General features: G+C 35.9%; 1 protein-coding gene across 2 annotated transcripts in view; it reads left to right on the plus strand.

The window, feature by feature from the left end:
• Window positions 1-25,639, plus strand: part of CEP85L (centrosomal protein 85 like) — a 189,622-nt gene extending 163,983 nt beyond the window's left edge. For both annotated transcript variants that reach the window (XM_044249937.1, XM_044249926.1), the window contains exons 11-13: window positions 13,076-13,183; window positions 15,306-15,537; window positions 20,881-25,639. In XM_044249937.1, the coding sequence (XP_044105872.1) occupies window positions 13,076-13,183; window positions 15,306-15,537; window positions 20,881-21,044 (504 nt within the window). In that variant the 3' untranslated portion in view covers window positions 21,045-25,639. The remainder of the gene's footprint in view (window positions 1-13,075; window positions 13,184-15,305; window positions 15,538-20,880) is intronic.
• Window positions 25,640-27,452: the final 1,813 nt, after the last annotated feature.

Here is a 27,452-nt window from a genome sequence, read left to right on the forward strand (position 1 = left end):
AATCCTAAAGAGAACACTTTGGGTTGAAAAAGTATTCTTGTTTTGTACTACAGTTAATGGGCTTATTAGCAAGTTGATACAGATAAGAGAGCAGTTGCCTTCAATTACTAATTATTTAAAGCTGCCTAGTTCTCCCCCCCATCTGCTTACATAAGGGATGGCCAGCCTTACTTCTCTGTAGATTATGATGTCCTTCCTATGTGCTATAGCTCTATTTTTATTTTCTTCAGAATCCTTTCTATAGCCAAAACACAAAATATCTTATGATGAGTGATAACACAGAGCTTCCCAGCCATTTTCTAACATGAGGTACACATGTTAGCAGCAGTATAAAATCAGTATAAAACTTACTGTAAAATTTCACTGCTGTTACAGTTTACATATTCTTTGTTCCTCCACAGTGCCAGGAAGTTGTTCCATTTTAGAAGGTTTAGTAGCCAAAACAGTCATAATATTACTAGGATTTTCACTGCTTCTTGATGTCCTTTCAGCCTACTGAGAAGACCACATTTGTTCAAAGTTCATTTGGTTGACTTTTGGAGTATTGCATTGCCTTGGCTATAAGCAGGTTATTGTTACAGTTTAAATTTTGTGGCCTAAGGAAAAAATAAAATCCCTTGCCGTGTTCATTTTATGTCCAGTTTATAGGAGATAAAAATAAGGCATTGTTCCGGCGTGAAAGTGCTATATTTAAAATATAATTGTGATTTACCACCCTTGTACCAGAAGTCAAATAAATATAGACCTGATTTAGGTCAGGGGCAGATTTATTGATTTACAACTCTGGAAATTGGAGGAGAGTCTTCTACTAGTTATGTTGTATTTGTTGTTGAATATAGAAAAATAGTACTTCATGTAAAAGCATACACTGATATTGAAATTGAGTTCAGTGCTATAAAAATACAGATTTAGCTACTGTTTTGTTCAGCTGACAAGAGGATATTGTTAACTGGCATGAATAACTTTTTTATTCATTGATCCTTTAGAAATAATGCCTTTGTTTGCATTTATGAAACTAGTATAGCTAAACTGGCTTCTTCTCCTACAAGTTTTTCTTCTGTCAGTATATAGTATAAAAAGACATTTTGCAGTAGAACATTTCCCATCATTTCCATAAATGTGGCTTCAGTCAGAATGTGCATGAGTTCTTCATTGGGCATTGCCTTCCTTCCTATTTATTCCTTAAAAGCATGTTTTAGTTACATAATCCTGTTTCCAGTGAGCTGTTATCAATGTATGTAATCATTATAAGCTTTTGGCAGAGATACAAAGTAAAAAAGTTTATTAGGTGCACTCTGTTTTCCCTAGCATATTAACATTGTTTCCTCATTGAAAGAACTTTTGCATTTAAATGGCCTTTCTAAGTTGACAGCAATCAATGAATGATCATTATGTCATAAAATACACAATGATGCTTTAAAGGTCATTAGGACTGTTCACTTTTAAAGATTTTTTTTTATTTTTTTTTTTTATTTGTCAGAGAGAGGGAGAGAGAGCGAGCACAGGCAGACAGAGAGGCAGGCAGAGGCAGAGGGAGAAGCAGGCTCCCCGCCGAGCAAGGAGTCCGATGTGGGACTCGATCCCAGGACGCTGGGATCATGACCTGAGCCGAAGGCAGCTGCTTAACCAACTGAGCCACCCAGGCGTCCCAGGACTGTTCACTTTTAAAGGCATGATTAGAAGCCTCCAATCTCGGGGCACCTGGGTGGCTCAGTGGGTTAAGCCGCTGCCTTTGGCTCAGGTCATGATCTCAGGGTCCTGGGATCGAGTCCCGCATCGGGCTCTCTGCTCAGCAGGGAGCCTGCTTCCTCTTCTCTCTCTGCCTGCCTCTCTGCCTACTTGTAATCTCTCTCTGTCAAATAAATAAATAAAATCTTTAAAAAAAAAAAAAAGAAGCCTCCAATCTCAAAACTGTAACAGTCTGTTCTATTTATAACACTTCAAGGGAACGTGTTTTCATAGCCTCCAAAGATTTTATTTCGATTTTCAGCAAGTCTCTCTTAAAGCCTTCATCCAGCAGGTTTTCTTAGTAGAAATAGTGGGAAAATGAATCATAAGTCAGTAAAATGTCTTATAAGTAGAATTTAACTTTGCTTTACCCTAAATAAAATGATTTAATGTTTTCATATTATTATTGTGTGATGTTTATTTTCTGTTTTTGCTATCTTAGTTTTGTGATGTGTCCTGACATGAAGTTCTTTCTGCTTAGTTTTTTAATTTTTAAAAGTTTTACCTTTGTGAAATTGTTTTTACAATGCATGATAAACTAAAAATATTCTTATCAGAAATTTATACTATTTTTTGAAAAAACCTATAGCCAAAAAAAAGTCTTCTATAACTTTTTTAAAAATAAGCTTTCTCTCCAGTGTTTGTATTTATAAGAAGTCTTTAATGTACATGTAGTCCTGTTATATGCACAGTACAGTTGTTTCTTAATTAAAATATTGGGAAATGTATATAAAAGATAGATTTAACTTCTGAAAAGTTAGTTCTTTGTGTCTGAGGTGGGGAATTCAGAGGTAGGAGAGGGAGTCCGCTCAGGTGCATCACGGAAGAATGTTCTGGAGCATGTCATCTGCCATGAATGATCACCAATCATGTATGAACATTCAAAGTATTTGTGATGCTTTTTAAAATACAAGTTTCTGGGCCCAATTATGAACCTGACAACTCAGTATCTCTGGCATGAAGCTTGAAATACACATTATTAACATGTTCTCCAGGGCATTCTTAGCCTGGCAGTATCCCCATTCTGGAGCCATTAGGAAGTACCATCATGGTCCTTAGGGGGCTCATTCACTGAAAATGGGAATTGACTGGGAAGACAAATTTAAGAGAAAAAGAGGAGGAGGTAGTTCTGAGAAATCTGGTTGTGTTCTTGACACATTTAATCTGTTTTACATTGTGTTGATTTTTAAATAACTTCTCTATTGAGATATAATTCCCATACCCTGCGATTCACCCATTTGAAGTGTATAATTCAGTAATTTTTAATAAACTAAGACCATAGTCAATTCTGGAACCTTTTTATCACCTCATAAACCCGTTACCTTTTAGCTATAGCATTCCCTTGAACCCTGTTCTCTCCCTATCCATAAGCAATCACTAATCTACTTCCTGTCTCTATAGATTTGCCTATTCTAGATATCTCATATAAATTTAATATGTGATCTTCTGTAACTCTTTCTCTGACCACACCAGCAGTTAAGCTCCATTAATTGTCAGCTGATTATTCTGTTGTTTTCAGTGACGCCCTGTGGTATAAATTGCTTCAGCTTCACAGACCAATGTGTCCTGGTTCCTCTGAAGAAAAAACTCCTTAGGTTAATGTTTGAGATTTTTTTCTGTTCCCAAGAGTGCTTTTCCCAGGTGTCTCCCTTTTTCTCTTAGTAGCCAGCCAGTAGTCTGGCCTATACCTTCAATGAATCTAACAATTTCTTCCCACCTGCTTTTTGCCACAACTTCTACTATTTCATTCTTTGTTTTTTATAAAGTATAAATTTACTTAATTGTTTATTTAAATTCAATTTAATTAACATATACTATGTTATTAGTTTCAGAGGTACAATTTAATGGTTCAACAGTTGAATTCAACACCCAGTGCTCATTACTTCAAGTGCCCTCCTTAATGCCCATCACCCAGTTACCCCATCCCCCCACCCACCTCCCCTCCAGCAACCCTCAGTTTGTTTCCTAGAGTTAAGAGTCTCTTATGTTTTGTTTCCCTATTTTATTTTTTCTTGCCTTCCCCTGTGTTCATCTGTTTTGTTTCTTAAATCCGACAGATGAGTGAAATCATTGGTATTTGTTTTTCTCTAACTGACTTATTTTGCTGAGCGTAATACTCTCTAGTTCCATCCACGTCATTGCAAATGGCAAGATTTTGTCCTTTTTGATGGCTGAGTAGTATTCCATGGTAAATATACACCACATCTTCTTTATTCAATAATCTGTCGATGGACATCTGGGCTCTCTCCATAGTTGGGCTATTGTGGACATTGCTGCTACAAACAGTGGGGTGCAGGTGCCCCTTCAAATCACTATGTTTGTATCCTTTGGGTAAATACCTAGGAGTGTGATTACTGGTTTGAGGGAAATTCTATTTTTAACTTTCTGAGGAACCACCATACTGTTTTCCAGAGTGGCCACACCAGTTTGCATTCCTACCAACAGTGTTAAGAGGGTTCCCCTTTCTCCACATCCTCACCAAGATCTTTTTCTTCCTGACTCATTAATTTTAGCCATTCTGACCAGTGTCAGGTGTTATCTCATTTAGGTTTTGATCTGTATTTCCCTGATGCCAGGTGATGCTGAGCATTTTTTTCGTGTGTCGGTTGGCCATTTGTATGTCTTCTTTAGAGAAATGACTTTTCTTTTTCAGCATTCCTCTGGCTGGTTCCATACAAATTTTAGTATTGTTTGTTCCAGCTCTGTGGAAAATGTTGTTGGTATTTTGATAGACCTCTACAGCTTTTGCTATTGCCCCTAAGGCTTGAACTTCACAGTCTGTTGCAAATGAATTCAGGTCCTTTAGAGAGACATTTAGAGCTCTCTGTTCTGTGACTTGGTTCTCCCTGAGCAAAATCTTTGAGCCAGGCCAGTGCTTATAGGAACAATACCCTGCAGCCCCTCAGACTTCTGAGTGACTCACCATAAGATAAAATTCAGTGGCAGTAGCTCTAGATCTTAGCTTGCTTCTTCCAGTGTGGAACCTCTGCCACAGAAGCCAAGGCAAGGGCAGTCAGGTTTACAGTATTCTTTGTGGTGCTGTACCTGAAGTAAGGTCTCCATCCCAGTAGGGAGCTTAGGCAGAAGGGGGGGGGTCCCCATCTTTTGGCTGTACTTGTCTGGAACTTAGCCTGAGGTGCAGGGAGCTGAGGGCAGGATAGGAAATGCTGACATCCTGTCCTTCCTGGGAAGGTAGCTTTATAACTCAGAGCTAGGGGGACAGGGAGCCCTGTGTTACTGTTATTGGCTGTCCCAGTCTGGAGTGGAATTTCCATCTTGCTGAGCTATGAGAGCATAAAGATGGCTTGGATTCTGTTTCAAATACTATAGATTTTGCTGTTCTTACTTTCAATAGATTTTCTTGAATATAAGTTTATTAATTTTCTGTTTACTCATAGGACCATTTATAGAAACTTTAAATGTGCTTTTCTGAAATTTTCACTGAGGGGCCACCTGGGTGGCTTAGTCAATTAAGTGTCTGCCTTCGGTTCAGGTCATGATCCCAACATCTTGGGATTGAGTCCCACATTGGACTCCTTGCTCAGCAGGGAGTCTTCTTCTCCTTCTCCCTTTTCCCTTTCCTTCTGCCCATTTCTCTCTCTCACGCTCGCTCTCAAATAAATAAATAAATAAAATCTTTATAAAATAATAAATAAGGGACTCCTGAGTGGGTCAGTTGGTTGAGCATCTGCCTTTGGCTCAAGTCATGGCCTTGGGGTTCTGGGATTGAGTCTCATTCAGGCTCCTTGCTCAGCAGGACATCTGCTTCTCCCTCTCCCTCTGCCCCTACCCCCTGCTTGTGCACGCTCTCTCTCTCTCACTCTCTCTCTCTCTGACGAACAAAAACTTCTTAAAAAATAATAAAATTTCCACAGAGGAATGGGTCTGAAAGGCTCCTCATGCTGTCTTGCTGGAAACAGAATTCTCAGGCAGATTGTTCTTAAAGTTGTATCAGGTAGTGAGGTGATAGTTAATGTAGAGGAATTTGAGCTGTACAGTTGGATTATTATAAACAGAAACCTAAAAAATAGCAACTTTTATGGTGTTTGCGTGTTCCTTATTTTGTAATCTTAGTTTTTACAAACATTTTGAAAATTCTTCTTTTTATTAATATGCAGAAAGGAATAAAGGGATTTAATATTTCTCCGCACTTAGGCTAAAGTGAGAAATGGAGCCCCTGTTAAGTGTAGAGGTATCAGTGATGATGCTGGTGATAATGATATTACACATTACAGGAGCTGTGCTTTCTGATTATACTTACTATTTCTAAACCTCAATAGTAAGCTTACAAGGTAAGAAAGAGTGTCTTTCTATATATGAAGCAGCCAGGATTGAAAAAGATGTGCCTAAGGTCTCAGCGCAGATTCTAATTTATGTCTGACCTCAGAGTTTGTGCTGTTGGCATTGCTCCTCACTGCTTCAAAGTGAAAAATCCCAAGAGAAAGGCAAAAATGCACCAGAGAAGTGTTAGTCTGATCGCTTCCTTGTGTAAGCCTTAGGGGAAAGTTTGTTTTCAGTGTCTTCTCCTGGAATGAAAGATCCTTAAACTGGAGCATGTCAGAAAGCTAGTCTTGTGGAAAGCACTTGGCATTCAGTTGCCTAGAAGTAAAATTTGGAAATTTTGTCTCCAAAGTGAATTTTTTTAGTACATTACACTCTACAATATGGTAGAATTATTAGCTCCTTGAGATTAAATAAAATGCCTGGTTTCGTTTCCTGATAGATTTACGTAAGAGTTTTGTAATAGGTGCACTAGGCTCCTTGAACAATTCTTATCCAGTTCAACACTTAGCACAGTGCTTTATATATAAAAGATGCTCAATAATTGTTTTTGAATGAATGAACATAGCCTTTTACTTAAAAACTAAATTAGGTATTAATTACTTTTTCACGCTTTTTCAATCATTAACTGTTAACTGAGTTTCTACCATGGGCCAGGCACTCTTTCTGGGGATGTCTAGTGAACAAAACAGACCAAAAACCTTTGCCCACAGTTCTGAATTTGGAATGGGCTTTCATTATTTTTTCTAGTTATATTTAAATATAGTTGACAAAATTGTAAGATCTTTGAAGTGTACATCAGGATGATTTAAGAAATGGATTCTTTTTAATATTTAGTATAAGATGAAAAGAATTAGTGTTGCAAAAATATTTTGTACCAGGTGAAAGTCATTTAGGCTTTTGGTTATAAGCAACGGAACCAATTCAATTTAGCTTAAGCAAAAATAGTAGGATCTACTGTGTTATGAGGTTGCAGAGATACTGGGGAACCAATGTAGGAATAAAACCTGGCTTCAAGAAAGAAGAGACTTTGTTGCTTCTCTCATGCAGTGTGTTTCATTCTTTTCTCTGCAGACTCACTTCCTTTGTTCTTTAGCTCACATGACAGAATAGAGCTGCCCTACAGCCCCTAAGTTCTATAGTTTATTTCCAGTCACACTCAGAGAGATTCATAGACTCTGGGTACCAGTTCCTCAGGTTTGGTTAAGTGTTCACTCAGCCCAGTCCAATGAGCAGTGACCCAAGAGGTGCAGAATTCTTATGATATGATGCTTGTGACTCATGGGGTTTGTGAACAGGCAGATACCACAGATGTCTGCATACACACTGCATAATTTTCACAATGCCTTACAAGGTTGTAAATTCTTTCTGATGAATTTGGAACCCTCAAAGGTTGAATAACATACCCATAGTTGAACAACATGTAGGTTGTGGGCCCAGAGCCTAGTTTTATCTGACTACAAATCTTGTGCTGTTACCATTAACTGTATACATTTTTTCTTTCACCTGTGAACTTATTTCTTATTGATATACAATTGATTATAACATTATATTAGTTTCTGGTATACAGTCTAATGATTTGATATTTTATATATTGTGAAGTGATCACAATAAGTCTAGTTTATACCCATTACCATATAGTTACAGGGTGTGTGTGTGTGTGTGTGTGTGACGAGAACTTTCAAGATCTATTCTTTCAGCAACTTTCAGATATATGATACAGTATTAACCGTAGACACCATGCTTGATAGTACATCCCCAAGGCTTATTTTATGACTGGAAGTTCATATACCTTTTGACCTCCTTCACCAATCCATCCTTCCCCCAACCCACCCACCTCTGGAAACCATTAATCTATTCTCTGTTATTTCTGGTGTTTTTTTATTTGTTTGTTTGTTTGTTTGTTTTGATTTCACAGGTAAGTGAGATCACATGGTATTTGCCTTTCTCTGTCTCACTTAGCATAATGCTTTCAGGGTCCGTCCGTACTGTTGCATGTTGTAAGATTTCCTTCTTTTCTATTGCTGAGTAATATGCCATTGGGTCTCACTGGGTTCCTTGTATTTGGAAGTCTGGATCTTGAGGTCTACTTCCTTCCCCAGGTTAGGGAATTTTTCAGTCAATGTTTTTTCAGAGAAGTTTTCTGCCCCTTTCTCACTCTCCTCTTTCTGGGACCCTTGTAATGGTCCAAGATTTGTTTAGTCATGTCCTTTTGGTCCCTTCAGCCATCTTCATTCTTTTACTTTTTGCTGCTCTGATTGAGTGAAATCTGCCCTGCCTTTGAGTTCACTGATACATTCTTCTGCTTCATCCAGTCTGCTGTAGAACCCATCTGTTAGATTTTTCAGTCAATTACTTTACTCTTCAGCTCCACAAATTCTACTTGCTACTTTCTTATAGTTTCTATTTGTTGAAACTCTCACTTTATTCATGCATTGTTTTGCTGACCTTGGTTAACATCATTATGACTGCTATTTGAACACACTTATCTCTGTTTCACTGAGGTCTTTTTTTTTTTTGAGATTTTATCTTTTTCATTTAGAACTTATTCCTGTGTGTTTTAATTTTTTTTTTTTTTTTTTTTTTTTTACTCTTCTGTGTTTCTGTGCATTAGGTGAATAATCTTGAAGGACTTGCCTGTTTTGGGAGATGAACTTCCTTAACTACATTTTTAAAAGGTGTTGAGAGACGGTATCACTAAATTTCATTTAAAGAATCCATCTCCCTCCCTGAAAAAAAGAATGTGTTCCCCTTGTTAATGCTTTCTAAATATTTATTTTTTTAAAGATTTTATTTATTTATTTGACAGAGAGAGAGAGATCACAAGTAGGCAGAGAGGCAGGCAGAGAAGGGGTGGGGAGGAAGCTGAGCAGAGAGCCTGATGTGGGACTCAATCTGAGGACCCTGAGATCACTACCTGAGCTGAAGGCAGGTTTGACCCACTGAGCCACCCAGGTGCCCCTGTTAATGCTTTCTAAATGCCATTATTACCTTACCTATTAACTGTGCATGTTCTTTATTGTTATTTCTAATGCCAGTAGCACTTTTATCTTTTTTAGAGTTATGTTATTTTAAGAATAGTGTATTTGTATTAATAGAATCATAACAGTATGAAACCTTTTATCTGTTCTCAGTAATAAATTCAAAGTGATTGACTTATACCTTGTTTCTAGATCATTGCAATATATACAATAAAATTTTAACCAAAAAATTTCAGAAGAACTTGTATTAAAAAGGTTTTTTGTTGTTCTTGTTTGATTTATTTAACTAGACACAATAAATTTAACACCTTTGGCACAAATCCTATTATAATAAAGATTCAGGCAGGTTAGTAGACAAACTTTTGTTAGTATACAAAAAATGGAGAAAATACCTTTTTAGAAATTTTTCTGTCTTATAATTTAGGGATAAGTTTAATTTCATTTGTGATATTTAAGTAAAGTTAATTTTGAAGACATGTAAAATGTTTTCAAAAAATTATATTATACTTCAAAAACGGGATTTGTTTCTTCCCTAGAATTGTCTACTGAAACATGTCTTAGTGATCTTACCAAGTCTCGTGGTTTTACATATAATGTGTGTGCTCACTTCTCCCTTTTTCCAGCTATAATTCTCCCCTGACCTTACAACTCGTATGTCCAACTGCCTACTCAACAGCACCACTTAACACATCAGACATAATATGTCCAAATTGAATTTCTTACCCTCCTCAGACAGAAGATAGTAAAACCTGCTCTACCTTCCATGTTTTCTTTCTTTATTAATGGCAAATCTGTCCTTCCTTTTTCTCAGTCCAGAAACATTAGACTTATCCTTGACTTCTCTTCTGCCTCACATTTGTGAACAAATCTTACTATCTTCAAAATATATCTAGCATCTGACACATTCTTCTGACCTCTGTTGTGTTTCTACCCTGGTCCACCACATCTTTATTCTTTGTATGAATGATTTCTGTCTGCTTCCATCTTTGCATGCCTCTGGTCTATTCTCATTAGCCTAAGTGACCTATCAAACAAAAACCAGATCATGTCTCTTCTCAGAACCTTTTAGTGGTTCCTCATTTTTTCCAAAGTAAAAATCAGAGTTTTTACCCTGGCTCCTGAGGCCGTACACAATCTGTTCTCTCTACCACCCGCCTTCTCTGACTTCATCTTTTTCTATTTTCTGCCACCCTGGCTCTCATGCTTTTTCTCAAACACAGAAGACACCATCTGCCTCAGAACCTTTGCACTGACTGAAACACTCTTGGGAGATGTAATCTTTCACCTCCTTCAAGCCATTGCTCAAATGTCACTTTTTCCATGACCCTCTACTCTACCCCATTTGAGATCTCAGCCTCCTCTCCCTTTCCATGCTCCTGTTCTCCAAAAAACTAGTCACATTCTAATATATAATACTATGTAATACTATGTAATTTACATATCTGTTATATTTTCCTTGATCTTTTTTCTCCTAGTAAAAGTTCTGAAAGGGTCAGCAGTTTTGACTTTTTTTTTTCACTGATTCATCACGCAATGCACAGACTGTACTTGGCTATAATTTTTGTTGGATGAATAATTGCATGAAGGAATGTTTTTATGAAATTCTTGTAGTGTGTGTGTATGCATGCATGCATGCGTGTAATGTATAGGGGGTTGTGTGTGTTTATATAGTAAAATAACATAAGTTAACATAAGTTTTCATAGTAATAATAACATAAGTTAACATAAGTTTTCATCAGAATATTTTCTCTTAAATTGGGTTTGTGGAGTATATAGTTGTTGGCTAAAGCACATCTGTCTTTCCTTCGTTTGAGCTATTTTGTATATGGGACAAAAGACAGCAGTTTCTAAATATTTAGATCAAAGCAAGAAATGTTTTTGAAACCATTTTCAACTTCATGAATGATTGTGATAAGTATCTGTAGGTCAGTAACTTGGAATTTTTTAAAGACATGATTATTCACTGGAAATTTTTTAAAGAGATAATGTAGACATCTGAAAATTAAAGTTTTTAATTTTAGTAATCCCATTCTAAGCTTCATAGAAATTTTTCTTTCTCTTTTTTTCTTAAACTTAAACATAGGCTTTTTCATACCATTTAGAATAAAGAAATAATCTTTTAGGTGGAATGTTGTATCAGATAACTATGGCACTCATACCCTCGTATTACTCTAGAAATTATACAACATATGGTAGTTTTAGGATAAGCTTATCTCTGAACCCTTTCCCCTATTAAAGGACTATTTCATAAGCACCTTTCTACCCAACCAACATAACATCTTAAGCCTGATATATTTCCCAAATCCAAATCCAATTTTTTTCTTATGACAAATAGCACTACTGCCAAACATTTATGATTTATTCTGATGGAGAAAAATGCCCGTTTCTTCACTGATTTAAATTTAGTCTTACATGTGAACATTTGCTAGCTAATTATTACTCACATTCATTATGACTCTGAATTGGTAAAAGTAAAAAACACTAGAATTTTCTAAAGAATAATATTACAGCATGATGAAAATACCTCTTGGAGTCAGTTTTCATTGTTAAAATGTTATCTTCAGAGTAGTTAATCTGTGGTGCCTTTCTTCCACAGTTCCGATAAAATAGTCACAGATGTTAAGAAAATTTTGGATGAATTCTGAATTGTAAACAATCATGTTATGCCATTATGCATAGATGTTCAACTAAATGAATAAATCCCTGTATATCCTTTTAGTCCAATAGGTTTTTGATTCAGTCACATGCAGTTACAAAGGAATTTCAGATCCAGAAATGTACATACTCAGAAAGCCCATGTGACTTTGTGCTGAGAGATTAAAGTTTGTGGAATATAAAGTTTACCCTGGAAGGAAATATATACTTGTTATAGAGCTTATTAATTCATTCGTATCCAACTTGTGAGTTATTAAATATGAAGTTTTTTTGTTTTGTTTTGTTTTGTTTTTTTTTAAGATTTTATTTATTTGACAGACAGAAATGACAAGTAGGCAGAGAGGCAGGCAGAGAGAGAGGAGGAAGCAGGATCCCTGCTGAGCAGAGAGCCCGATGTGGGGCTCGATCCCAGGACCATGACCTGAGCAGAAGGCAGAGGCTTTAATCCACTGAGCCACCCAGGCTCCCCTAAATGTATAAAAGTTTTTTATAGAGTTTAGCAAATAAATGCAAGAGCTACTTGGTGGAGTATGTTTTTCTGAGAAAATTGCTTTGTATTTGCAGTCTTATCTCAACCCCTAGTAACAGCTATCTTCTCTTATTCTAGTGAGAGATAATATGAGGGGGGAGAACACTTTCCTCGTGAATTGTGTTTTAGGTAGTCAGCATTCTGAAGTAGTTTCAGAATTGAGACTAAATACATACAGTCCTGAGGAGGAAATAAAAGAAATCTCTCGTTATATGTTTATTGATCTTGTGATTTCACGAAAGGAAAAGTGTTGATTGAAAACCTAGAAATCACTGATATCTACGGAGTTTATGATGAGTTTGACCCAAGTACTCTTAGGATATCCTACATACTGCTTTAGTGCACTCAGGATATTCTTAAAATAGTATCCTTGTTCTGGATAATTCATAATTTTATAAAGAGTTAAGAGATTCATTTATTAAACCTTTGGCTTGAATTCAACATCATAACTATTGCTTGGAATACCGTACACTGAGAGAAGTGTGTTTAGCTATGTTTCAAATGATGGAAAATGAGGATGGTCTTACATTACTTTGTTTTATCTTATTAACCATAAGAAAAAAGCACGGGTATGGATTTGCTAATACACTCTGAATGCATAAACAAACAAACAACAAAAATAAGAACTGTTTGTAAGATAGCATTAAATAGCAGCTGTTTAGGCTTAACATGTTTTACCCAGATTAAAAACTTTCTTGTTAAAGGTGGTTCTTGTTTTTCCTTTTGCTGACATCCACTCTAGAACAATATGTGTTGATTTAAAAGTGAAGGCCTCCATCTTCCAGGGGATAGGGAGGACAGATCCAAAGTATTCAGAGCCCATATTCCTAGTTACCCCTCTGACTGCGTTTTGCTTTTAGCATTAACAACATGCTTTGATTTCTGATTCTCTTTATTTTAGTCTATGCAAGGGAAACTTTCTAAAGAAAAATCAACTACTCAAAAGATGATGGAAGAGCTGGAAAAGAAAGAAAGAAACCTACAGAGATTAACAAAAACTTTGCTTGATGTGAGTAGAAAAAATTCAAATTACTTTAAAAGAATGATTCAGTACTTATTTAAGTTAAAGCAGATACTTATTTTGTACATATTCATAGAATATTTTTTACTTGAAGACTTGATTTCGGTATGCCAATTAATTAACTCCATTAGGTTTCTTACAAAAGTATAATTAAAAGGCAAACTTCTATTTTTCTTACGTATCTGAATATAATTTTACAGACTTAACTGCAATATAGTTAAATATTATATAGAGATTCAGTCCCAAAGTAATTCAATAAAGCATAAATTGAATATAAATAAAATTACCTTTGAAAATCCTTAAGGAAGGTACAATGTTGACACTTCTTCATTGGACTAGATCACATTTTCTTCATTTAATTACAAGATGACACACTTGGCCTGCATTTAAGGATACGTTGTACAAAAAAATAGTTATATTAGTTTTTTAACTCTCATCATGACATTTTGGCTCTAAATACCCAGAACACATCTCCAAAAATCGGGCACATTTCCCATATAACTGCACCACAATTGTCAAACCCAACAAGAATAATATTCCTCAATATTCAATAATACCAAAATAAATAAATAAATAAATAAAATATTCAGTAATACCATGAGTTGCATTTCATTTTGTCTTACGAAGTTTCTCACTTTTTCCTTGTTAGTGACTTGTTGATAAATCTGGGCCTGTTGTCTTAAAGACTTATATATTGTCAGGCCTTCTAGATTTGTCTGATTGCTTTCTTATGGTATCATTTATCTTGTTCTCTACCCCCTCTATCTCTTATAACCTAGAAGTAAGAGCTAAAGATATCATTAAGTCAAGACAAACATTTTTTGGCATGAAGACTTTGTAGGTGTTGTTCACGTCCTCAAATTATTTATGTTTGATTATCCCACTGTAAGTGACAGAAATACTGATCTCACTGGTTAAAATGGTAACAGACTGGGGCACCTGGGTGGCTCAGCTGGTTAAGCCACTGACTTTGGCTCGGGTCATGGTCCCAGAGTTCTGGGATCGAGTCCCACATGGGGCTTCCTCTGCTCTGCGGGGAGCCTGCTTCTCCTTCTCCCTCAGCCTTTCCCCCTCCTTGTGCGCTCTCTCTCTCTCTCTCTCTCTCTCTGTCAAATAAATAAATAAATAATCTTTAAAATGGTAACAGACTAATTCTTATGGCCTCTGCAAATAGCAGGTAATCTGTGGAATGATACTTAGGTAACACTGAATATGTAGTTTATCAGTACCCTTTCCCTTGATGGTTTTAGTATTTACTGGTGATCATTGTCTAAATCATTACATGATTAAAAGAATCATATTCTTTTCTAATTATATTTATATTTTTTAGCTGGCATTCATCTATTAAAAAATATTTTCCTCATCAGTGCAGGCTTTTTGGTTATTTTAAAATACAGGTCTAACTAGAAAGCTAATTAAATTGCCTGTAGCAATTTTCAGAATGAGAAGTAGATGGTGACAGTTTTGGGGATGAAGTGAAGGTAGCTTTTTCTGAGTGTAATAAATTATGAGTTCATATTGATAATCCCAATTTAAATTTTACAATTCCAAATTGTTAGGGTTTTTTTCTTTTGGTTTTATACTTGTATTTCTTTTTCTCTTAATGCTGAAAATTTTGGTTCCTATCAACACTAACATAACATATATACTTTTTTTCTCAATATGCAGCAGATAGTTTCAAAGTAAATAAATCATTACTGTTACTAACAGTAAAACTATAGGGTAGGGTTTAAAATTTCTTCATAGTTCTTTTTGTTCTTTGGATAAGTTTTATTATAGAGGATTACATATACAACCAAGATGCTTATTATGTGACATTATATAGCATGAGATACTCCTCGAAAGTAAGTCTGGGTTTGTTGCCTCTTTCAGATTTACCCTAGGGCACGAGATGGCACAGAGGAATCCTGGAGTCATTTCCACTATTTTAAATGCCTTTCCTTTTTCTTTTTTCCTACTGTATGTATGCAGTTTAATTTGGTTAATGTGTATGTAATATGACTCTAACGTTTCATTAATAAATGGGGGGAAATGTTCAGACAACTGCATGGCTTTGAATACCTTTTCACTGTTCTAACATCCTGGTTTGTGTTTTCTTTATCTCTTGCAGAACCAAAGGCAAACAGAAGAGACATGCTCCTTATTGGATCAGGGCCAGGAAGCAGACCAATCCAGGCAGCAGACAGTACTTACCAAATGGCCACTATCTGATTTGAATGTGATTGATCAGCTGTTCAAGGAAATGTCCTATTGTTTGTTTGACTTGAAGGCATTGTGTAGTATTCTCAATCAGCGAGCTCAGGGCAAGGAGCCTAATCTTTCGTTATTACTGGGAATCAGATGTAAGTTGTTGATGCCTTGTTCTTACTGTACTGCTTAGCAATTAGAAACCTGTCTTCATGGATCAGGAACCTCTTAATGCCTTTTCCCTATTTGTTTTTATCTCCTTTCCTACTTAGATTTATAAATCTCTGAATAAATCTGTAGGTCTGTGAATACCTGTTATTACTTGATTGCTAGGACTTACCTCATACTAGAGAAGTGAGCAGTGTCATATTGGTATGGACTGCCACTTGAAAGACTGCTTACAGAGCTTCCTGTGTGGATGAGCTGTGCTGGATCTGCTAATACGTGATTGGAGTGGTAGTTCGAAGTGATAGTCCTGATTACTCTTCTAAAAGTAATGATTCTATTGGCTTTCATGTGGTAATTGTCTAAGGAAATGATCCAGCCATCTGTCTGCTGGTAAAATATTTAAGAGAAGATATTCCTTTGCTTTTCCTATGCAGTGTATGTCTGCGACAGTTGCTTAATGTAAGTACCAGTGCTGGGGCACCTGGGTGGCTCAGATGGTTCATCGTCTGCCTTCAGCTCAGGTCATGATCCCTTCCTGGGATCGAGCCCCACGTGGGCTCCCAGCTCAGCAGGGAGTCTGCTTCTCCCTCTCTCTCTGCCTTTCCCTCTGCTTGTCTGTTTTCTCTCTCAAATGAACAAATAAAATCTTTATATATATATATATATATGAACATGGAATTGAGGAACAATGGGGGGCGGGGTGTCATATTGAAAGGGATAAAGCCAGAGTGTGAATGCATGACAAGGGCAATAGATCCACAGGCCATGAAAATTAGCTCTTGTGACAGCACAGACATAGATATAGAATATATATTTTCTTTTTTATTTTATATATATTTAAGTGTGTGTATATATATATATATATATATATATATGTATATATATAACATATGTAATATATTACCTGTGGATCTATTGCCCTTGTCATGCATTCACACTCTGGCTTTATCCCTTTCAATATGACACCCCGCCCCCCATTGTTCCTCAGTTCCATGTTCTTCCACACGTAGTTGTAAGAGCTGCCACAGGAATATCCTAGTTTCTCTTCTGTGCTGCTTTTGCAGAAACACACATCTCTGCATGTGGTCCTAAATTACTATAATATTGACCTATTGCTCTCCTTTTAATACAGAAGAAATGGGCATAAGTAAGGAGATACGATTGGAATAAGATCATAATATGGTTTATGCACTTTCTATGTTGTATTGAGAAATTGCCTAATAATATAGTTAATGTGTGACTAGAGTGGAGTCTAGTTTTACTTACAGTTCCATCAAAAAGATTCTACCAATTGGCGTCATGATAGTTATTTTGGCAAACCAAGTAATACTTTCCACCAAAGTATATCCCTTGTTAAATGAAACATGTAACTGTGCTCAGAGAGATCAGCAGAATTTTCCCTTCCACTTCATAGATGTTTATATACATATGTTTGGGTATGTAAAAAACACTTTAAAGTGTAAATATGTTGACTTGTAAGTGATGCTTTATATAGTCCAGACACTAGGTGCAGATAATGCAGTTGTACACAGCCCTTGGCCACCACACAAACTCGATTACTAGAGCATTGTGATAAGTACTATAATTGAGATGTGGATGGAGGAAAATGGGGGCCCAAGGGGAAAACTAACTAAATGGGAAGGGCTATGAAGGCTCTGATGTTTGGCTTAAATCTCTGGAGGAGAGGTTTGCCAGGTCATGGGGTGATTTAGTCAGCAGTGATCTCTTGAAGAAGTAAAAGCTCACACTCAAAAGACTCAATTCTCTTTACCATTTTAGAAGTAGACACCCCTTCAGTTATTTTGTAACTTTCTACATTTATATTCTCCTGTATAGTATTTGTCACCTTTTCCAGTAATTAGAGAGCTATCCAAACGTGAATATAAAGGGATATTTAAGAACTTTGTCACATCACCTCCCAATATATCCCTCTTTCAATCTTTCAGGTTTAACCCCATATCCCTTACCTTGTATCTTGGTACTGTGAAAATTTGACCAGCTAGGTAATTTGTCAAAAACCCGTATATTTTGAATTCTTGTCTCCTCATTCCACCCATTGTTCATTGACACTCCTTACCCCATCTTTCTTTTTTTTAAAATGCTCTGCTACCATGGTTTCCATGGCTTTGTATTCTAGGTTCTGCTTCTGCCTTTATGACTATTCAGTCTTAGTGTTCTTTGGAATTCTCTGCCATTTAAATTATTACTGTTCCCCAGAAACCTTTTGTTGCTCATTTTTTTTCTTTTTTAAAATTGGATTATTTGTGGGGTTTTTGGTTCTGTGTTGTATAAGTTCTTTATATATTTTGAAAATTAACCCTTTATCCAATGTATCGTTTGCATATACCTTCTCCCATCCTGTAGATTGTCTTTATTTTGTTGATGGTTTTTGTTTTGCTGTGCAAAAGCTTTTCATTTTGGTATAATCCCAGTAGTTTGATTTTGCTTTTGTTTCATTTGCCTGAAAAGACCAATCTAGAAAAATGTTTCTATGGCCTATGTCAAAAGAAATTACCACCTGTGTTTTTTTCCAGGAGTTTTTTTATTGGTTTCAGGTTTCATATTTAGGTCTTTAATATATTTTGAGTTTATTTTTGTGTATAGTCTAAGAAAGCAGTCCAATTTCATTCTTCTGAATGTAGCTGTCCAATTTCCCCAACACCATTTGTTGAAGAGATTGTCTTCTCCACGTTGTGTATTTTCGCTTCCATTGTCAAAGATTAATTGACCGTTTAAGCATAAATTTATTTCTGGTCTCTCTATTCTGTTCTGTCGATCTATGTGTCTCTTTTTGTACCAGTACTATATTCTTTTGATTACTATAGCTTTGTAATACATCTTCAAATCTGGGATTGTGATACCTCTACCTTTGTTCTTTCGCAAGACTGCTTTGGCTGTGTGGAGTCTTTTGTGGTTCCCGTACAAAATTTTAGGATTGTTTCACATTTGTGAAAAGTGTTGGTATTTTGACTGGGATTACATTAAATCTGTAGATTACTTTGGGTTGTATGGATATTTTAACAATATTAGTCCTTCCAATCCATGAGCTTGCTGTATCTTTCCAATTTGTTGGTGTTCACTTTCTTTCATCCATGTTTTAAAGTTTAGGGCTTACAGGTCTTTCATCTCCTTAGTTAAGTATATTCCTTGGTATTATATTCTTTTTGGTGCAGTTGTAGATGGGATTGTTTTCTTAATTTCTCATTCTGCTTCTTCACTATTAGTATATAGAAATGCAACGATTTCTTTATACTTCTATAATTTCGTGTCCTGTGACTTTACTGAATTCATTTATCAGTTCTTTCATAAGTCTTCAGGGTTTTCTGCAAAGAATGTCATTTACAAACAGTGTAAGTTTTACTGATTCCTCAATAATTTAGGTGTTTTTGTCTCTCTTTTTGTATATTTTCTCTTAGTAATCTTACCCATGTCCTTTTGCTTTCTTTTAGTGCTGTCCCTCTGACCCATACAGACATTTATCTCTTTCCTGCCTAGAATGCCCCCCCGCCGGGCTCTTGTTTATACTTTCCTTATATTAGAACCAGTTATTCTGTAGACATCATAGTAGTCAACTGTGTCCAAAAGAGAACCTACTTTCCTTCCCTCCCTAAATTTTCCCTCCCTAATCCTGTACCTCACTAATGGTGCTAGTGAGTAGTACCACTATCCACCTGTCCGCCCTAATCCAGACTTTTCTCCACCCTGCTCTTTCCTTCATCTGGGAATGTCCTTTGCCTAGGCCCTAACCCCTATATAACTTAGGATGGTTGAGCTCTATCATTTCTACCAGTTCCTTCTTAGCATTCATTCCTTCCATTACATCTCCATTGCACTGTTGCCTTAAATGAAGCTTTCAAAGTCCTTCACCTGGACTGGTCTCTCTGTCCACTGTCTTGCCTACTTTTCCCCACCAATCCATTTTCTTCACAATGCTGCCAGAGTGATCTAACCTAATGGTAATTCTGATTTCCAAATATTTACAGTCCCCTAAAATAGAGATAGGTAGGTCTCACATGCCTCTTTAGCCTTATTTCTTGACCCTTGCCGTCATAGTTTGTGCTCTGCCATTTTAGAGCTGGTTACTTACTTTCTTGAAGCTTTTCAGATTCTTTGGTTTTCTGCCTTTGTGCCTTTTTTCATTCTGCATCTTGGCCCATCTAAGGAACCTGCACCCTCTCCAGTTAGGCTGGTAGTTCTCTTCCTTGTGCCACTGCAGTCTGTGTATGGCGGTAGGACACCTACAATACTTAACTGTGCTTACTTGTTTATGAAGTAAATCATTAAGAATAAACCACTGCATCCATTATTTTGCTGGCCTTTCCATCTAGCATAGTGCCTGGATCATGGTAGGTGTTAAGTTAGTGTTTGTTGAATTAACAAATAAGTTAATCTGACTCTTACACCTCCAGTAAGCTACCAATGCCAGTAAAAGCATAAGGAAAGATTTATTTATTATTTATTTATTTATTTATTTTTAAATATTTTATTTATTTATTTGACAGAGAGAGAGATGACAAGTAGGCAGAGAGGCAGGCAGAGAAAGGGGTGGGGAAGGCAGGCTCCCCACTGAGCAGAGAGCCTGATGCCAGGCTCGATCCCAGGACCCGAGATCATGACCTGAGCTGAAGGCAGAGGCTTAACCCACTGAGCCACCCAGGTGCCCCAAGGAAAAATTTATTTTACAATTATTGACTCCATTTGCTTTAATATTGAGATGTGCTGACAAAGAGAGGAACTGAGGTAAATAACAGTCAGCTGACTCAGGGCCTCACCCTCCCCACCCTAGGTCATTCAGCGATTGGGCAGCTAGCCGTCAGCCCAATTGAATTGCGTGGGGTTGTAGCCTTCCATATATATATATATTTCACACACCACACATAAACATACATATACATACATAGACACACACACTTACCATATATTTTGGAAATTCATGCTTTCATGCTAATAAACCCATTTTGCAGTCTATAAAAATTAAAGCTATCACTCCTTAATACAGAAGTGATTTTCAGTTTTTTGTCAAGTCAGAATGAGTGCTATAGTTGAGCTTGAGAGCTGTTAGAGCATGCTTTTTCTTACTTTTGGAATGTTGTCATGCATTGAACATGTTGAACATGTGTATTACAATATGGATTTAATGCAATTTAATTGGTGAAAATTGTAGAGGAGCAGGTAAACAAGATCTATTTAATACTGAATGATACATTTAAACCTGAACCTGATTGGTATTCAGGATACAGCATTATATTTCTAATGATAATTAAGTTAAAATTCCTAAAATGCCTTTGGTCAGAAAAGTGTGAGACATTCTCCATATTTTATTTCCACAGCAATGAACTGTTCAGCTGAAGAGACTGAGAATGACTATAGCCCAGAAACTCTCAGTAAAAAATTGTCAGATGTATGCCAATTACGGAGGGACATCGATGAATTAAGGACTACAATATCCGACCGCTATGCTCAGGACATGGGAGACAACTGCATTACCCAGTGATCAGCTCTTGGTCCCACAGCAATAACGACCCATTGTTAAATGCTGCTGTGTTACAGTTCTTCATATTTCTGTTTAGGAGCCATAATGGAAAGTCACAAGTGATATATAGGACTTTTTTTTTTCTGTTGATTTGTTTTCCTGGGGGAGAAAGGGGATTTGATGAGGCTTCAAAGGGGGCTTATCTAATCAGGCCAAAAAACCAAATTACTATTTGAAAAATGTGATGAAGTATACAAGAAAAACAAAAAATCTGTCTTCTCATACTACTGATTGTAGGACCAAGCTGTGAATAGTGCCCTTCAGATAAAGGGATAGGATTTCTTTTTATCTGTAGCTGTGTGTGTGCGTCTGTGCGCACATGCATGCACATGTGTGTTTATTCACAAAATTATAAGGATTTCTAGGGTCAAAGCAAAGCTTCCAAGAAAGGCACACACTGTTTATTCCTATATTTCTTTTCTTTCATTAGAAGCTTGTGTTGTTCTTTGGGGTTTTCAAGGGCTGGCTGGCTGAACAAGAGTTCCAACAGCAGGCAAGTGTTTTAGGAGGAGTACAGCTGGCAAAACCATTTGTCTTTTGAACAACCACTGTGCTGTGATGATGAGGTTGTAGGTTTGGGTTGATTTAGTACTGTGGGTAGGTCAGCTATTTTTCCAGAGTGATTATGGGTTGCCTTAGAGGTATGAAATTTTTATGTGATAATCTTTTCATTAGCATTGCAATTTATATATTACAAGGCAACTTAACATAATTTGAACTAATTTTAACATGTCCCTTACTATTAACAATTTTTCACTTACATGTATCAATGTAAACAAAGCCATAAAGAATTAATGCTAACCATCTAAAGCCATTGTTGTAAAAGAAGGATTAACAAAGTCACTCTGGAGCAATAGTTTATTTATCCAATTCTCACGTTTACATTTTAATAGTTTTGTATGTTTTAAAGTTAAAACTACTTTAAGAAAAAGCCAACCTGTATTCTTGATATCTGAACTATCACAAACATAATACAATATCAAAACCAGGTGATATTTCAATTATATTTATTAGGTAAAGTACATTAAAAACTGGGTTTTTCATATAATACAAGGTTATTTCTTCTTCTGGAGTACAGAATATCATTATGAAATGAAACTGATTTTTAAGTAGACCTACAATTATTTAAACTTCCAAACAAGTATTTTCCTGTTTTATTTGGAATTTTGGGAGGATTATGTGTTTTATTACTTTAGAACGTTTATTACATTCTTTTGACTACACTTAGTTATGGCAATCATTGTTCTTTGCAAACTGGTTTGTTTTCTTGATGCAACCAGGTCTCAAGTAGGACAAGACCAAATAAGAGGTAGAAGAAATAAGGGACGTGAATTCAACAGGATAATACTGTTTTGGGCAAGAACAGATCACATGTCTGTTTCTGTTGCCAGGCTTATATACTGGTATAAAGATTGCTCCTAGAAAAGATTTTTCTTAAAGATTTTCAGTAGTGAAAACATGTGGGATAAAAACTTGAAGGAAACTGTTCAGAATGTTCAGAATTTGGCTAATATGCTGCACTCAGTAAGTTATTATAACAGTCAGTTATAATACATTGTAAGTACATCCAACTGTACTTTTGTTTAGTGCCTGAGTCCTCCCTACTCTTACTTCTTAAGATCTGGGCACTAAGAAATCAGTGCATGATAGTGATTTTGCATTCCAAGTACCTATGCTCATATGGAAAAGTCACTTGTAAGAACATGGCATTCTAATGTGTTCATTTGTTTTTTAACGTTGGTGGTTTGAAGACAATCAGGGAGTAGTAAATTTATACCAAAAATCTGAATCAAAGAACTCTGCCTTGTAAAAATATCTGTAAAAATGGGCCTTTATATTAAGTAGATACTAGCATCTGAAAGAGATAAACCACAGTGCAACACACAACACTCTTAACATTCTCTCTGAATAGAAACTCCAACCCCTCCCTCTCAACTTCCACAGTTTGGGAAATAAAGGTACCCTAAGATGATAGTACTGATGTGTATAAATGATCACTGATTTGCGTCACTAGGTTCTTACTGTCTTCTAGGTTTTTAGTATATGTTTTTGGGTTTTACGGTTATTAGTGTTGTTTTGTACAAACTTTTGGTCATTTGCTTTAATTTACTGTAGACATATTTTTGTTTTCTGACTTAAGGTAAAATATTTAATTTTTAAAATAAGTTTTCTTTTAAAACTTACAGAATTTGACTTAATTCACATGTCTTGAGGTAAAAATGTGTTAATTTAGAAAATTTACTATTACTGGTGTATTTCCATTTTCAAAATGTCTACCTCCTCATAAATAAAAAAGGAAAATAAGATGTGATAGTTTAAGTATAACCCTGAGTTACAAAATTAATCTCTTGGAGTTTGGAGTTTGTGAAGAGACGTAGATAATAAGTAGACAGTCTTAGAGGGAATATTTTTGGGGAAATGAAATAGTAGTATTCTATTTGTCAGCATTTAATTTTAATTTTATTTTTCAGGAAATTACCCTTTCCCAAGATAACTTCTTCTGTTAGATTGCAATAATACTGATATCTCATTGAAAACAAAGATTTGACTGTTAGGTCAAGTAAGATGGGCAAATAGAAATACTAAGTGTCTTATTCTAGTTTGAACTAGGATGTTCTCAGATGTTATTATACTGATATATGTCTGAGATGAAAATTAACCTAAATTTTGAAGTTAAATCTATTTGGGTGATTTCCTTAGATGTGAAAACTTTTTAATTATGCTTTTGTGAATTAAATGCTTGTCTAGGAAGTATCTCATGCAGTGTTAACATTTATTATTGGTGTTCTAGATTTTGAAGTTGAGATTATTTTGCCTCAGTCACACTAAACCAGGGATAAAGTAACAGTATCTCAGTAAAAGACCCACTTAACCTGTGCGGACAAAAATAACGGAATCAAAGGCACAATAGTTAGTTGTCTTTTCTTTTGATGTCTGAAGGATACTTTAGTTAAGCTGTTAGTAAATTTTCAGTGGCCTCTAATTTTAAAAGCTTAAGTAGTGACTAGATCAGTCATGCCTGGATTTCTTTTTTAAATAAATATTGTCCCTTTTTATATTTGAAATGGGATTCAGTATTTAATATTAACAACATTATTTTTGTGTGTAACTTATTTTGGTCATGACAGTTTAGTCAACTGAATTAGGCTTCTTTCAGTAGCTTGTTAAAGACAATCTCAAGGGCTGCAAAGTGTTGCTAAAGTGGATATTGTACATTTATAACTCCGTAATGAGCTTATAAATTAATTTTGTCATAGTTCAAGACGTTACTAGAAATCCCTTAGAGGATATTTTTAAAGGAACTACTTTATTGGGAAAATGTTCTTTCGATATCAGTAATCGTTCATTGGATAACTTAGTAACCGAAAGTTTGGGACTGTATTTTTACATAGCATAGTTCAGCTCAGGCACACTTTTAGTTTGAATTATTGGCATTCTCTTATGTAGATTTCTATCATTATAGATATGTAATAATAAGCAATTCTCATAACCATGCTCAGACTATATCATTTGAAACTGCCAGTAGCTGTAGCTCTCTGAGCCAAAGTTAATTCATTTTGTTTCCGTTTTTGACAATTTTCAGTGTTCACAAAACAAGAAAAATAATTTCCTATTTGGTGAAAGAGTATAATTTCCAACTTTACCCCAAGATGCCATGGTGATATATTGCTGTATGATAATATTATACATTTAATCATGAAAGGGGAAAGCTTTTGGATTTTTTTTTCTTACTTAAAAGAAGTACTGAGTATATTAATGTAGTTTCAAGTCGGTAAGTCATTAACAACACAATTGCAACAGCATACAGAGAGAACCTTTTGTGCCTTTTGCCTGCAGTAAGCGTTCATTTCTGTTTTACATGAGTTTTAAGAATGTTGATGATTATTGCACCTTGTTCTGTAAATAGACCTGATTAAGGATTTTTTCTTAAGCAAGGAGCAGGTTTTCATTATTAGGTTAGATACCTTAGGTTAGGAAACATGAGAGGATATATGTTTTGGAGCCCAACCTTTCCCCAGTGTAGTAAGCAGGAAGCTCCTCCCAGAATGTAGTTATTTGTGTGTATATGTGTGTACATATATGTATAAATATTTAAATACAGAAACATAAAGTTTGGCATCACAGTGGTGTGATGACAAGACGTAGTAAGGTGCTAGCTAGGTGGTTACATTAAAAGCACAGCAGAGTGTATAATCAGTCACTATGACTGGTGGTTTTTGTAAACTAGGTTCAGTTTTTGAACCACCCAGAATACCTCATGTGTAAATACAGAGTGGTCGTGACTTAATTGAAATACAGTTATTGTAAAAGGAATGTGAAGCCACTGGTTGGCTTATGCCTTCTGATCTATCATTCTTGCCTCTTTTTTTGTAAAGGGGTTATTTTTTTTGTTTTTGTTTTTTAATAGGGTTTACAGCTAGAATTTTGAATGCCAAAGTTCTATTTATTAAATTTTAAAAAGTTTTCAATGTTAATGGCTAAGTATTTTTCCACTGGACTATTGTTTGTGATGTTGGAATTTGTATTTACAGAGAAATAAATTTTTTATAAAAAGATCTATGTCTTTGGAAGTGCCTAATCTTAATATAAGAATGTATTCGAAATTTCAGACTCCTCTGAATTCCCGAGGATAAGAATATGCTGACTTGACTTTTAGGTAAAAGCTTTCTATGAATACACGAGAAGAATCTTTGACTAGAATACTTCTGCTTTTAGTCTGTCTTAACAATTTCTTTTCAGTTACTGAAAAGCTTTTTCTCAGGGTCTTCCCAAGAAGGGCATTGAGATTTTCTGATGACAGGTGCCATAAATACCAAGGCATGCCTGTATTTATTTTAGCAAATAGTGCTGTGTCACCTTTTCAGTTTTTTAAAATCCCTATTTAAATCAAGAGTTTTCTTTCTAGTTTTCCAACAGACAACATTGGCTTCAGTACTACCAGAAGGTTGAGCTGGCAAGTTAAATTTTTTCTGTTTTTCCCCCTTTTAATCAGAGGTTGAAACCTTTTTGAAACATACACAAATACAGAATTGTTTAAAGGTTACTCTGCAGGGGTCTTGACATCTCAGCTTTAATGGTTTGCTAGCCCGGGCCCAGAGATGCCCTGTGGATGGCACCCTTGGTCCTTGCCTTAACACATATGGATGGTGATAGCCTCAGTGTCTCTAGGAAGTTGTTTAATTTTTGGATTAGCAGTATCTGTTTGCAGTCCAACTAATTTGGCATTGCTGTCAGTCTTTTGTGAGACATCTAATTCAGTTAACAGGAGAAGGACCACTTTGGAAATCATGCATCACAAACCATTTTGGTTGCAAGCAAATGTCTTACAAATAAAAACGGAGTGGATAAAATCCTAGACTATTTTTTCTTTAATTTTATTTACTTATTTGACAGAGAGATCACAAGCAGGCAGAGGCAGACAGAGAGAGGGGAGGGAGGAAAGCGGACTCCCTGCTGAGCAGAGAGCCCAATGTGGGGCTCGATCCCAGACCCTGAGATCATGACCTGAGCCGAAGGCAGAGGCCCAACCCACTGAGCCACCCAGGTGCCCCAATCCTAGACTATTTTTAAGGTGATTAGTAAAGAGGTCTCTCCTTCACAATGAAAGATACGATTACTTTTGATTTGGTTTTAAGAAAGTATTTTAATGGGGGGAGTCAACAAAGAACTTTTGATAGTGTGCATCCCAGTGATTTTCCCAATGGTTTGGGCTTCTCTTTATGCCAACTTCCCCTAACCAAACAAAACCATTCTATGTGGAAACACAGAAGTCCGTTTAAAAAAGGCGTGAGATACCTTGTTAGTATTGGCACAAAATGGTTGGTGTGGATCCAGCAGAGCAAACATCCTTTAAGAAGGAACAAAATCTTAACTTAGAAAACGAATGCTATTGCATCTAACGTTAAGTTTGAGTGCATACATACACAATTTTGAAGAATAGTAATTTAAGCAGAAATAGTGTATACAGTCACATCCCTTCTAAACAAGCAAACAAGGTAATTTAATTTACATCTTGTATTCCTACACTGATCATTTAGTCATAAAACAAGTGGTTAAACTTGTTTAATCGCCTGTGCTTTAAAAATAATGCACAGCCTTCTATGCCTTCTGTATCATCAGCATCAGCATCAGCATCCTCATTAATCAACATTTGAGCACATGCCAGACAAGTATAAGGACCTTGCATAAATCATCTCATTTATTTCTCTTTATAATACTCTATGGAATAAGTAGGTGCTATTTTTATTCCCACTTAGACCAAAAAATTGAGCCAAAGAAAGGTTTAGTTCCTTGAACAAGTTTGAACAGCTTGTAAGAGACAGAGCCATAATTTGAACCAGGCCTCTTTAACTCCAAAACCTGACTCTA

The sequence above is a fragment of the Neovison vison genome, chromosome 1, assembly GCF_020171115.1.
Source record: "Neovison vison isolate M4711 chromosome 1, ASM_NN_V1, whole genome shotgun sequence".
NCBI lineage: Eukaryota > Metazoa > Chordata > Mammalia > Carnivora > Mustelidae > Neogale > Neogale vison.